Source organism: Equus quagga, chromosome 9 (assembly GCF_021613505.1).
Source record: "Equus quagga isolate Etosha38 chromosome 9, UCLA_HA_Equagga_1.0, whole genome shotgun sequence".
Lineage (NCBI taxonomy): Eukaryota > Metazoa > Chordata > Mammalia > Perissodactyla > Equidae > Equus > Equus quagga.
In genome coordinates, this window is record NC_060275.1 from 71,629,967 (window position 1) to 71,643,813 (window position 13,847).

The following is a 13,847-nucleotide window of genomic DNA, read 5'->3' on the forward strand; positions in this document are numbered from 1 at the left end:
AAATCATTAGAGAACTACTTGATGAAGGTTCTTCCATTGCTAGGATGACCATGAGTGTGGACTCCTGTCATGATGTCACAGTACTCACTTGACCACTGATTCTGAAGAGTCAGACGTAACTAATCTCATAATGATTCTTTCACCTACTGTTAATATCCAGTGACTATCAAATTTGACAATTCTGAAATTCACACATGACTGTGATCCTTAACATCCATATTTTTAATATAGATCTACATATAAATAGCATATTCTTTCAAGAACTAACCAAGCTTTTAATTTTTTCTTCCCTCTTCCTTACACTCTCACCTTGTAAGATAGGGGTCTGAGAATTCTTTCATCGTCTGAGCTTATTCAGTGTTGTACTCCAGGGACACTGAAGTTGTGAGCTCCTTAATATTTACATACATAAGAAAGTAAACTTAAATGACATATAAATTGATATATTTGGCATCCAACATCAGTAAAATTAAAACTTGTGAAATTCTAGATTAACTAGGAAATGGGGAAGAACGGTCCCAAAGAGCTTTAATAAAGTTTAAACTATCTCTGAATTTCAAAGCACTTGTCTTTTTAGGCTGCTAAAATACTCTTTCCCAAGTGTCTTCTGTTTTGGAAAATAAAGAATAATAGAAAACTAGAAATTCCCAGCCAGCCCTTGTGGTATAGTGGTTAGGATTTGGTGCTCTCACCACAGTGGCCCAGGTTCATTTCCCGGTCAGGGAACCACACTATCCGTCTGTCAGTCGTCATACTGTTGGGGCTGTGTATTAGGGTGATGCTGAAAGCTACGCCACTTGTATTTCAAATTCTGGCAAGGTCACTCAGGATGAAGAGGTTTCAGTGGAACTTCCAGACTAAGGTAGACTAGAAAGAAGGACCTGGCCACCCACTTCTGAAAAAACTGGCCAGGAAAACCCTACGAATAGCAGCAGAGCATTGTCTGATAGAGCACCAGAAAATGAGAGGATGATGCAAAAAACACCAGGCAGGGTTCTGCTCTGCTGTACACAGGTTCACTAGGAGTCAGAATCGACTTGATGGCACTAAGGACAACAACAAAATTCCTAATGACGGTTAGCCTCCATATCACTGGAATTGAGAATTAAAGAACATGACAGTTCCTTTTTTTTCTTTTTCTTTAGGAATAACCCATTTCAGTTCAGTTCATTTGCTCAGGCTAAATTTCCAGGTCCTATTGCTATATAACTTAATATTGCAATTTCTTAGTTCTACAGTCAGAGACAGTCTTGTTAACCCTAGCTACCAGTATACGAATTTATGTTACAAGTGGGACTGGTGAGCTTCTGGAATGTTTGATGCCTACATCATAACTGGTGAGGATAATGGTCCCTTAAAACGGATGCCACAAGGAAGGTAAGTGCCATTCAACTGAATTCAAATGTCTACTGAGTATTTTCTCAGCTCAGTCCAAGAAGGTATTAGTAACCACAAAGTACAGCATCCAAGAAATAAAAAGTGCATATGTGGTAGTAGAAAACAGATGAAATAAAGCTGAAAGTATTTCAAATAAAAGGTTCTCAGAAAACAAAAGGAATTCTAAAAAAAACTCTGCCCTGCTGGTTTTCACTAAATAATGACCTAATTAAACCATCAAACTTACTCAAAATTGTTTGCTATGTACAGAAAATGAAACTTGACACGAATTTTCCCATGCACACAATACTTTGAAGCGTAGCAAGTTTTAACAAACCTAAATTATATGTTGTAGTACTACGTATTCCTAAATCCTTGGCACTGCTGACGCCGCGATACTAGGCCAATTTTACAGATGAAGCTGAAGCCTGGTCATTTCCTCAGTGCCACATGAAGAGACAAGAGACAGAAAGGAAAACCACTTTAGATGTCCGCCGTAAATCATCTTGGTTCACAGAGCTCTCCCCGGTTCGGGTGGGGACGTCAGCTTCTGCAGCTAAAATCTGCCTGGTCATCGCAGCAGCATATAACAGAGTGAGTGATTTACCAGGTATCTATTCCATTCTGGTGGGAGGCTCTCAAACCTAAAAGGCAAAGAGGTGAAATTGCTTCCTCCCGCTTGGCGCCACAGGACAGAGCAGGAGGACGAGCACTGACAGTGTTTAAGAAGGACGAGGCCTACATCCCAGAGGCCAGGTCTTTGCGGCAAAGGCTTCGAGAATTAGTGAGAGAAGAGGAGAAAACAGATTAAGGGGAGTCAGGTTCGCAAAAGTTTACCTTTCAGAGCCAGCAGGTGCTCCTGCTTGGGGGGATTCACTTCCATTTTGACCTGCACTTCCGACCCACTGCCTACGGAAGCTGAAGAGGTTCAACCCAGCCCGGAAGAAAACAGAAAAGCGCACATTCGGGTTTGACAGGCTGTCAAACAGGCAACCGACGGCTTCTCTTTGCCGGTGGGGCCTCAGATTTTCTTCTTCCCACGTCCTTTGCGGATCCAACGGCTTCTTTCTACCACAGCCATCTCTTGCCGCTTAGAGCCCTACACATAAAACACCTCTCTATCTTCCAGCCACAATCACACATCGCGACTTCAAGAAACCATTTCTTGGTAACAATACCCGGCCTCGTAAATACCTACACTGTAGAGTAAAAGATACCGATGTGGCATGCTGGGATTTGTAGTTTATACAAAACCGCATTGCATGCAGGGAGATGTAGTCTCTCCTCGCCCCTTCCGTTTTAAAATCGGGAGAAGAGATCGTAACTGGAGCGGGAGTTTCACCGTGAAACTTTACTTCTGTTTTGTGCCATCTTTTTTCTCCTGCCTGAACTTTATTCTTTCCATCAGTTGCAGACTTCTTAATAACAATAAAAATACAGCGCCATGTGTAACGCTGCGCAAACAGCTAGCGACAGGCAGGAGGAGGAGCAAAGAGGTCGGCCGACCGGCGCCCCGCGTCGTACTGCGCCTGTGTGCCAGTGGCGAGCGCCGAGGCCTCTGGGTAGGTGGCTCAACCCCGCCCCTCGGTGGAACCCCGGGTCGGCCGCTTCTGCGGCGCGGCTCCTCCTGGGATGGCTGCCCTGGTTGTAAACAAGGCTGGAGCGGGACTAGACAGTGGTCGTCAGGGCAGCCGAGGGACGGCCGTGGTGAAGGTGAGGGACCTTGCGTGCTCTGTTCTCCACCATCGGCCTCCCTTCTCTTCATCCCCGAGGTCTGGCGGCAGCACCGCGGCCCTGGCTGCTTTGGGCGGTATGCGCCGGCTTCTGGGCCCCTGTCGGCTTTATAAGCTTTGCCATCCCCTCCGCGACCTTCATCCCTGCTGGCGTGAAGTTGCCTGGTCTTTTGCCCATGCCAGTCCTCTGCTTGGCATCGCCAACGGGGACGCTTGTGCAATGTCGCTTATGGGCCTGTGAGAGTGACCTGGGCTGATCTTTCCCCAGGTCTTCCGCTTTTAGTTAAGCTCAACAGGCATTAATTAGTTCATTTTTATTAAATTGAGCCGTTATTATCGCCAGGTACTGTGTTAGGTATTTTACCTTGTTAATACTTACTTATGAAGTAGATGTTACTTCCCATTTTACAGGTGAGGAAACTCAGGTTTAGGTTAACGGATTGTGTGGCAGAGCCAGAATTGACTGGCTCTGAAGTCTGCTTTTACTGTAGTTCTACTTCTAATAATCAGGCATCTAGTACTGGCTGATCTGCCCCCTCCTCTCTTGGTAGTACAGTCTGTTAACGCTTGAGAAATGTCCAACAGCAGCATAGCTGGGCATTAACGCCAGGGTATATGAATTGCCCTTTGCTTGAACTTTGGAATTCTACCATGTGTAAACGCTCCAAAATGCATTCATTAAAAAACAAATCAATTGAAATAGGTGAATTCATTTTCCCCTTCCGCTGTCCGTATGTGGAAAGATCTGAAAGGGAGAACTGATCTCAGTGGTTTGTAGAGTAAAGAACTTCCAGGATCATCTGTAATTTGAGCGATTGGTAATTCTCATTCCTGGCTTCATATTAGGATCACTGCAGACTTTAAAAAAAAACTGGGTGCACTCCTCCTCTCTCAGTTCTGATTAACTTGACATCAGCATATTTGTTACATTCCTAGAAGTGATTTTAATGTGCAACCAGGGTTGAGAATCGCTGGAACAGATAGTATCTGAAGTTTTTTTAAGATCTTGACCAACTATGTTATCCATTAGTATTGGTGGTGGTTGATTTATCTGACCTTTATATATTAATGAGGTTATTCTGAAGGTACAAAGCATATCTGAGATGCAGAAGAGCCCTCTTGTTATTAGGTGTGTTGTATGGTTGAGATTTTATTTATTGAATTGTGCTTTTCCCAAGAGAATACCTGAAGATTATTTTGTGAATTAACTTGAATTAAGTTGTCATTGGGGCCGGCCGAGTGTTTTAAGTTCCCATGCTCTGCTTCAGCGGCCTGGGGTTTCGCTGGTTCAGATCCTGGGCGAGGACCTGGCACCGCTCATCAAGCCATGCTGAGGTGGAGTCCCACATAGCACAACCAGAAGGACCTATAACCAGAATATCCAACTATGTACTGCGGGGCTTTGGGGAAAAGAAGAAGAGGAAAAAAAGATTGACAACAGATGTTAGCTCAGGTGCTAATTTGTAAAAAAAAAAAAAAAAGTTGTAATTGGAATGGACATTATTGCTGTATCTACTTTTGTTACTGTTTGCCTCAAAAATATACCAAAGCCTGATATATCTCCATTTTGTCACAGCACAGAGTTTGATACATTAGAGGCTCACTTTGTTCATTTTCATCTTTACATGTAAAATATGCCTGAGCTATGCAATAAGATAGTCCTTTTTGGCAAAATCTCATTGTCATTTTCAGAGATGAAAGCAAGAAGTATTCATTGGAAGGTAAAAGTTGAAGTATATAATGCTAATAATATGTAAAATGGCCTCTTGCTTAATGAACAAGTTGATAATAACAGGGTTTTTATCATTAGGGAAAACAAAGACAAAAATCTGATGTTATGAGTTTATTTACATTCAAAAAAGAATCAGGGGGCCGCCCTCTGGCGGAGTGGTTAAGTTCGCACGCTCCGCTTCAGTGGCCCAGGGTTTTGCGGCTTTGGATCCTGGGCATGGACATGGCACTGTTCATCAGGCCATGCTGAGGTGGCATCCCACATGCCACAACTAGAAGGACCCACAACTAGAAATACACAACCATGTACCAGGGGACTTTGGGGAGAAAAAGAAAAAATTAAAAAAATCTTTTTTAAAAAAAGAAGGAAGTTTCTTTTGAATAGTGAGCCTCCTAAGTCTTTTTAAAATATGAGCTGGTTTATTAAAATTTGATTTGCATGTAATAGGTTTGAAGGCTTTTTTGGCATATGTGTGAAGTTTGTAGAATTAAGAGCCTTTTTCCTATCTAGGACTTAATTTCTTATGCTGTTAGCCACAATTCCTATTCATAAATGCTGAAGGAAGAATTTCTTACTCTGTTATTTACTGAATTGATGCAAAACAGTCTAGTAACTTTAGTTTTGGACGGGTGTTTTAATTTGGACCGGTTTATTTATCAGTGGAATTTTACTAGTGCTTTTTGAAAAAATCCATGGTAGCAGCATAAGTTCTTTCATCTTGTACAATGATGGAATCAGAGAGATATAAGACGTGAATGAACTAAGTAAAATTTTAATTTGGTTCTTTGGAATTTCTTGTTATACTCAAGTTTAATATATTATGGTGTCATAATAGAACATTTATAGAAAATGCATTTATTTTATAATATCGAATTCTGTTGTGAATATTTTCTATATTTTATAATATCGAATTCTGTTGTGAATATCTTCTGTATTTGAAGTATTTGAATTTGAGATTTAAAAATAATTTTTTTTAAAGATCATTTTTATAATGTTTTGTGTGTGTGTGTGTGTAAGATTAGCCCTGAGCTAACATCCACTACCAATTCTCCTGTTTTTGCTGAGGAAGACTGGCCCTGAGCTAACACTGGTGCCCATCTTCCTCTGCTTTATATGTGGGACGCCTACCACAGTGTGGCTTGCCAAGCAGTGCCATGTCCGTACCTGGGATCAGAACCAGTGAACCCAGGGCTGCTGAAGTGGAACGTGCGCGCTTAACTGCTGCGCCACCGGGCTGGCCCCTAAGTGAGGATATTTAAGTGAAAGTTTTTTCCTGCCTGTTTAAAAAATGTAAGATAAATTGAAATGTATAATATATATAATTTGTGTGTAACTGTTCTCCAACTGTTTCCTTTCCTCGTAGAGAAACACTATTCCAATGTAATCAGTTTCCTGTGTATCCTGTCAGAAAGATAGTATGCCTATATGCTATGTATATATAAATAAATAGATGCTCTCTTTCTCTTCCCACCTTTATGCAAAAGTTAATATATTCTGTATATCATTTTCACTTTGCATTGTTCCTGTGAAATAATTTTGTGTGTACATAAAAAACTTCCTAACTCTTCCTCACTAGACTGCATAGTTTGTGGTATATGAATGTACCACAATTTATTTTCCAGTCTTGTATTGATGTATATTTACTTTATTTCCAACCTTTTGCTAATGCAAATGGTGCTTTAAGGAATGACATACAGATCTTGTCATACATGTGTGATATATTTGTAGGGTAAAGTCCTGAAGTAGAATTACTGAGCTATTCAGACTTTTGATGGGTTTTGCTGAATTGCCTTCCATAGAGGCTACATCAGTCAGTAAACATTTCACAGCAACCAGCAATGAGAGTATCTGCTCTCCCACACTTGCACCAGCGCAAAGTGTTATCAACCTTTTTGATCTAATCTGAGAAAAAGTATATTAATGTAGCTTTAATTGCATTTCAGTGTTTTGAGTGAGGTTGAATATCTTTTCATATATTTAAAGAGCTGTTTTCATTACCTTTTCTGTGAATTGTGTTTTGCATTTATGCTTTTTTTGAACCGTACTGGGATGCAAGCCAATAATAAATTATCAGTTTATTTATAGTAAAAGATGTTTGCATTTCAAGCACTAAATCCAAATTAATTGCAGAGTTAAGATTAAAATTTAAATAGATTAAGTCTGGAGTGGCGAGCAGTTAAATTCACACATTCCGATTCGGCAGCCCGGGGTTCCCTGGTTCTGATCCAGGGTGTGGACCTACGCACAGCTTGTCAAGCCATGCTGTGGCAGGCATCCCACATATAAAGTAGAGGAAGATGGGCGCGGATGTTAGCTCAGAGCCAGCCTTCCTCAGCAAAAAAAGGAGGTTGGGCAGTGGATGTTAGCTCAGGGCTGATCTTCCTCAAAAAAAAAAAAAAAAAAACAATTGTAAATAGAGTGAGTCTGGTTTCCACCCTCGGTTTTCTTTTCTTTTTTCTTTTTTTACCTTGTATTGTGTATTTGTTGTGGGATGGTGGTTGGCTGAGCTGTTTTTAAATTTTTATTTTGTTGGACTTTATATAAGCACATAGGTGCTTGGGATTTGGAATACCCTGTTCCTTAGGGTTTTTTGGTCTAGTAGAGAAAGACAAGATGGAAAGCCAATACGGTATTAAAGTGTTTTGTGTGTTAAGATAGACACATTTCCATGGTACATGGGGCCCAAGGGATAGTGTGGTCATTTCGGTTGGAGTGAGCTGTAGATAGACGCAAGAGAGACAGTTGTTTAGGAGTTGGTTTATTAATGTAAAAAAAGGATCCACTAGGAAAATGTCTATTTACTATTTCCTCAGTGTTAGCATAAAGAAAGAGGCAAAAACAGTTTGTCCTGTTCTGGGAACTAGAAGCTGTTTGATATAGTTGGAGAACAGAGTCTGAAATGGGTGGCAGTGAAGCAACAGAGGCCAGGATTGGAGCAGGTCATGGATGGCAGGCACAGGAGTTAGTGGGACAGTTGAACAGTTCAGTGTGGGTGTTTTTTATCGATTAATTAAAATTGTGAAACACTTCAGATATGTTAAGAAATGGAAGTACCGAAAATGCTTCATTGATATAAATATAGTTTGTTGAATAATTATAAAACAAACTTGTGGGCCTGGGAATCAGAATATGCCGATTCTTGTCTCCTTTCTTTTAACTGACTATCTAGCCTTTGGCAAGTGAAGTACCTGTAATTAGAACAAGATAGACAAAATATTTTCTAACCCAAGGGCATATTTATTAATTGAGAACAAGGAATTGAAATTTAAGGTGATTGCTTTCTTACCTTTCCATTATATGAGGTAAATGGGTACTAGAAGATACTTGAAAATTAGTTACAGTCTTTTCTTAGCAAGTTCTTTATCATTTACAAGGGTAAATTGTCATCCTAGCACATATTTCAAATTATTTTTGTCTACATTAATGATGGTTTCGGGGAGATTAGGTAATTGCAGAGAAATTAAGAACCCAACTTCAGTAGAATTATGTATTGTTACAGATTCAGATGTAATGAAAGAGTCATAATTTCAAAACGTAAATATGATGTTAATTTGCAACATTATCTTGGTCCCTAACACTTAACATTTCAAGGAGATTTCACCATGAAAATTCTGGTAGTGCCTGTCAGATGAAATGATAAAGGGTGATTTACAGTTTTACAACCTAGACAGTTTGTTTCATGGAGGAATAAAGTAATTTAACAAAATTGATCAATATATTAGATCAGGGTTTTTTTTTTAAGCTAAAATATGTATATTTTTAAAATCATTTAAAGAGCACATGTTCCCTTTCCAAATATTAGGTGCTGGAGTGTGGAGTTTGTGAAGATGTCTTTTCTTTGCAAGGAGATAAAGTTCCTCGCCTTCTGCTGTGTGGCCACACAGTCTGTCATGACTGTCTCACCCGCCTGCCTCTTCATGGAAGAGCAATCCGTTGCCCTTTTGATCGACAAGTAACAGACCTAGGTAGGAAAATATATACGTATGTATTTAAGATTTAAAATTGTTCACCTAATACAAATGTCATAGGACATAATTTCTTTCTACTTGATTTTTAAAATTATAAAATTCCAAGGTGGTTTCAGTTTCTATTAAGGCTGGTAGTCTCATAACTATAAACCAGCCCACTTTTAGGTACTAATTTTATTTAATCTTTTTAGATGTTTATATTCAGTACTTATATATGAAGAGCTTTAAGACAGCTGAGAAAAACATGCTAACGTTATTCAAAGAAATAAGAAAATTCGTTTACCTGAAGCCATTAATCCAATAAAACAGTGTTTCCTTTATAGATGAATAAGCCAGTAATGAAAATACACATAAGTAATTTGAGTCTCAGCATGTTTTTATTTACTGATATCAGAGACAGAAGTGTTTGTAGCTTGAGATAACTGCCCCTTGTTTTCTGTTACAATTACAGAAAGTCTTACGGATTTCTTTTTCAGTTTCCTGCATACTTTTAAAACTTTGCTTTATATATTTCAAGATGAGTTATTACCTTGGAATACCTGAATTGGAAATAATAATGTTTATTAATATTTAAACAGTTATTTTAGAGACATAACGTAAGTTCTCTAAGTTTACTCTTTTTGATAACAGAATTTTCTCCAAAGTAAATAGTTTAAGGTTGTCATTTTTTTCAGGTTAGTAGCACTATTTTTTTTAAGGCTGTTCTAATGTATTCATAGTGTATGTCAAGTGGAACACATTCAAAATAATTCATCCATCAAAAAAAGAAAGCAGGCTTTCTTTTTAGAGTGGAAAGCTTTAAAAATCTAAAAAGTATGGTCTTAAAGTGTTTTCTTATAGGGAAAGAATAGATTTCTTAAAGTTTTGGTAGTCTTTGATTTACGTAAGTAGTATGCCCATTTGCCAGAAAATTGATATAGGACAGTGTTAGCATTAACATAGATAATGTTACTTTGCTATTAGCCAAGAAATAATAAGGGTGGAGGGGGAAGATGTCTCTATTTTGACATTCTCTTATTTGGTCTTTTATTCTGTAAGATATATATATGTATGTATCATACCATCTTCTTCATATAAATCTGTATAGAAATAATATTTTACAAATGGAAGATAGACCCTTCCTTCCATCTTTTTGAAGGGCACTCTACCTTCTCTACATAAATACCACAGTGTGGGTTGTTACCACCCTAATGTGTAACTAAACTAGAAATTTGTGACAGGGAGTGGTTAGTCATGTCTTAGGTTGAAATCAAACATGATTGTTATCATATGAACATTAGAAAAAATAAACCAACAACTCTGCCATGGATATAGATTCTAATTACTATAGCTTGTAGGTTAGACTTTTACTGTGATTCCAGCCTTATGCAATTTCTGTTAGTGACCCTTATATAGTATGATGTCATTATTTTTTTTTAGAAAATCTGTTTTTAATTGTATTATAGAAATAATGTATATATACTTTGCAGAAAATATGAAAATTTATAAAAGTATAAAGAAGAAAAAAATAATTTCCAATTCCTCCTTCTAGAGAAGAAGACTGTTGAGAGAATTAGGAACAAAATTCTTCTCTAGTCCAAGAAGAATATCAGTAGTCATATGTGGTGGTTATTGGTACTGTTCAGTGATATTTGTGGTTCTTCTCTTCTGTCCGCAGGGTACAATTACACTTCTCTGCCCTCTTATAGTTAGGTATGGCTGTGTGATTTCTTTTTAACTAGTGAAATGGGAGTAGATGTGAAGTGTTAACTTCCAGGTACAAGCTGTTAAGAGGGGATTTATGAGGCTTTGCAGTAAATCCTTCTCTTTGCTACAGTGAGATGGTCGAGGTGGTTGGAGGTTCAGTGGCCTGTGTCACTCATCTTGGATAGACAGTAGGGGACAGAATCTCTCTTGTTGCAAGAGCAAAAAGTAAATCATGTTTTTTTAAGCCATTGAGATTTTAGAGGTATTTTGACACTTACAGAAGTACGAAGGGATATACTAGGCAGTAGATAGATAACTGCGTACATGCTGCTAGGAGTTTATGTGTATGTGTTCGTTATATAATGACAGTATTTGGAAAATTGTCAAGACAATATTTTTAAATAAAGGACTCAGTATACTTCTTAATCTTTATATAAAGGGAGTAGATAGAACTCAGCTTGTGGTAGAATATGTATGAAAATTTAAAACAATTAAGGAGAAAGGCTTGTGGCGGTGGCAAGGCTGAGGGCGAAATACTGGGTGGCTGCATGAAGGTACGTGGGAAAGGAGGTCGCAGAGGTCAGAGAGGAGGCTAAAGATATTTAGCCTAGTCTAAAATGTTTTGGAGAACCACAATGAGAGATGGTTTCTTTTTTTTTCTTTTTCTTTTTTTAAAGAAAAGAAGGACCAAGAGCAAGGAGAGCCCTGCAGCCAATGACCCCATCATCCTTTTGTTTATTTATTCATTCAGTAAATATGTATTAGGCAGCAGCTATGTGTCAGATGATATTTGTTGCATAGAAGCTTAACGTAACAGACAGATATTTCTTCTAACTGCTGAAGCATCTGGCTTTTATTTATAGGCCCAGGAAGAGTTTGTGTGTTTTTGTGTGCATGTGCACATGCACACATGCGCATATGCATGCTCATTTGACCTTTTGTGGTCAGTTCTCCGGGAAAGAAGCATTGGTCCTTATTCACTTGTGCCTAGAGTCTTATCTGCCTCCAAGGGATTGTTGTCTTGCTTTGATGTGAGGCTCTGTCTATTTGCGTGGGGAGTTTTTATAGTCATTGACTGCTATAGGGTTCAAAGTTAGATGAGGGGTGGGGAAAAATATTCCCTTTAGCTGTTCTGGTTCCAGTTTACTTAGAGATGGAGTTATTTTAGGTTAAGTGTACCTTTCATACCGTGGTTTTCAAACATGAGTCATAGCTTATTTGTGGTTATGAAATCAGTTTAATTAGTTGTGAACAGAACTTTTTAAAAAGAAAGAAAATAGAATAAAAAATATCAGAGTGTATTACATACTGTAAAGGTGAATATTGGTGTGTGAAACTTGTTTCAATTATATGTATATATACTATATATGTTATTCTGGGTTGCAATGTAAAATGTATTTCTTACTATAGGTTGCTGTAAAAAAATATTTCAAAGCACTTATTTTAGTATGTATAGTAAAAGTCAGTGACAAAATAGAATTTATAAAGTTAAATGATAGGAAAATAATGGAACTTTAAAATATATTCTACTTAGAATGCTGAGGAGCTCGCTTTATAAAGAGAATATTAACAAGACAATTGTTTTAGCATAAAAAGAAAATGGGGAATATTTGAATTTTTAAAGTTTAGACATTAGTGACTAAACTATATGACTTAGAAATTGCTGTTGAGATATGAGGTAAAATGATTAATATTCCATTTTGTTAGATTTATTTTTATTTTTATATTTTAGGAGATTCAGGTGTCTGGGGATTGAAAAAAAATTTTGCTTTATTGGAGCTTTTGGAGCGACTGCAGAATGGACATATTGGTCAGTATGGAGCTGCAGAAGAAGCCATCGGGATATCTGGAGAGGTACTGATTGAACTTGGTGAAATATTTGTTACAAGCATGAGCTTTTTCTTTTAATTTAAAATATTTGCCATTAAAAGCACAATATTAACTCACCTACTCAAGCAGGTAGGATTCCAGAAACACATCTTTTCATTACATTACAATTTTGAAGACAACAGTATTCCCAATGGAAGTAAAACTGAAACTTGAATTCTCTGAAAATACTATACCCAAACTATGTTTGTGTGCAAAAACTTGTCTCCTTATCATAATTCAGTTCTGTCAAGGGATAAAGTGAAAGAGTAAAAGATTATGGAAGAGTTAGAAGGATGTGTAAGCTACATTAAAGCAGAGGATGGGAAAGTGAATCAGTCAACAGTAAAGCACAAAGAAAGGAACTCCATGAAGAGGCCATTTAGTCTAGATAGCAGCAGCTCCTGAGGGTCTTACTATTATTAAATATCTTCATGGAAAGGTTAAATTATGTGTAGATGTACTCTCTTTATCCAGACAGGCAGATATCTAGTGAATGTTAGAAAGAAGTCCATTAACCTAGGTTAAAATACACTTTTTTTTTTTTTTTTGAGAAAGATTGGCCCTGAGCTAACATCTGTGCCCATCTTCCTCTACTTTATATGCGGGACGCCTGCCACAGCATGGCTTTAAAGTGGTGTGCAGGTCCACACCTGGGATCCAAACTGGTGAACCCTGGGGCGCCAAAGCAGAGTGCATGAACTTAACTGCTACTCCACTGGGCCGGCCCTGAAAATACATTTTTAACGCTTAAAGCATTGTCTGCATAGCTCATAGGTTCTGGATATAAGAATAGTTGTAGTAAATAACAGTTAGTGATTTTTGCGATCAACTTAAAACCACATGTTTAGTATCAAGGGAAAAAAATGTCAGGTTGATTTCTACTTCTCTTTTATCAGATCATGATTTCTTTATATAAAGTGAATCAGTGAAGTGAATTTCAGACTGAAGCACTGTTTTCTTGATTTTTTGCAGTTCTTTCACTTGCTATATCTTTCATCCTTATTTCAAAAGACACTAAAATATTAACTAATGTTGACCTTGTAAATTATTGGTCAGTTCTAGAAAACAGAAGACTTGAATTTTTATTTTACAGGTACACATTTCTCATAATTGCAAACAAAACTGTTTACCTTTAGATTCTTTTTTTTTAGTGTGATATTGAATGATACCATTGATGTATTTTCTAATTTTTTTTTCTGGAAAAATTTATACCAAATCTAATTATTGCCTTTGAATATTGAGCAAAAGTTTTCAAAGCATTCTTGATTACCTGACATGTAAAATTTTCCAACTTGAAATGCTTTTTGGTGATTCGTGAAAATTAGAAACAATATTTAAAAGCTTGCATATCACAGAGGTTTTTTTTCATTTGCCTGAATCAGTGGTTTTCAACTAGGATTATGCAAATGACTCACCTGTGGAGCCTTAGGAATAAATACACAAGCTCAGGCTTCATTTACAACCTATTGAAATAAGTATTTC

General features: G+C 37.6%; 2 protein-coding genes across 7 annotated transcripts in view; one reads left to right on the forward strand and one right to left on the reverse strand.

Moving 5' to 3' along the window:
* Positions 1–2,669, reverse strand: part of TRAPPC13 (trafficking protein particle complex subunit 13) — a 33,696-nt gene extending 31,027 nt beyond the window's left edge. Inside the window, exons 1-2 of one of the 5 annotated variants that reach the window (XM_046671855.1) lie at positions 2,215–2,662; positions 1,715–2,021 (exon numbers count right to left, since the gene is read on the reverse strand). Coding sequence is in view for 4 of the 5 variants with exons in the window: in XM_046671853.1 (XP_046527809.1) it covers positions 2,215–2,260 (46 nt within the window). In the remaining variant the exon portion in view is untranslated. Of the gene's footprint in view, positions 1–1,714; positions 2,022–2,214 lie in introns of all 5 variants that reach the window. The other 4 variants (XM_046671853.1, XM_046671854.1, XM_046671851.1 and 1 more) reach the window with 4 other exon arrangements.
* Positions 2,670–2,931: 262 nt separating this feature from the next.
* Positions 2,932–13,847, forward strand: part of TRIM23 (tripartite motif containing 23) — a 32,893-nt gene continuing 21,977 nt past the window's right edge. Inside the window, exons 1-3 of one of the 2 annotated variants that reach the window (XM_046671850.1) lie at positions 2,932–3,090; positions 8,645–8,807; positions 12,229–12,350. In XM_046671850.1, the coding sequence (XP_046527806.1) occupies positions 3,010–3,090; positions 8,645–8,807; positions 12,229–12,350 (366 nt within the window). In that variant the 5' untranslated portion in view covers positions 2,932–3,009. The remainder of the gene's footprint in view (positions 3,091–8,644; positions 8,808–12,228; positions 12,351–13,847) is intronic. The other variant, XM_046671849.1, reaches the window with a different exon arrangement.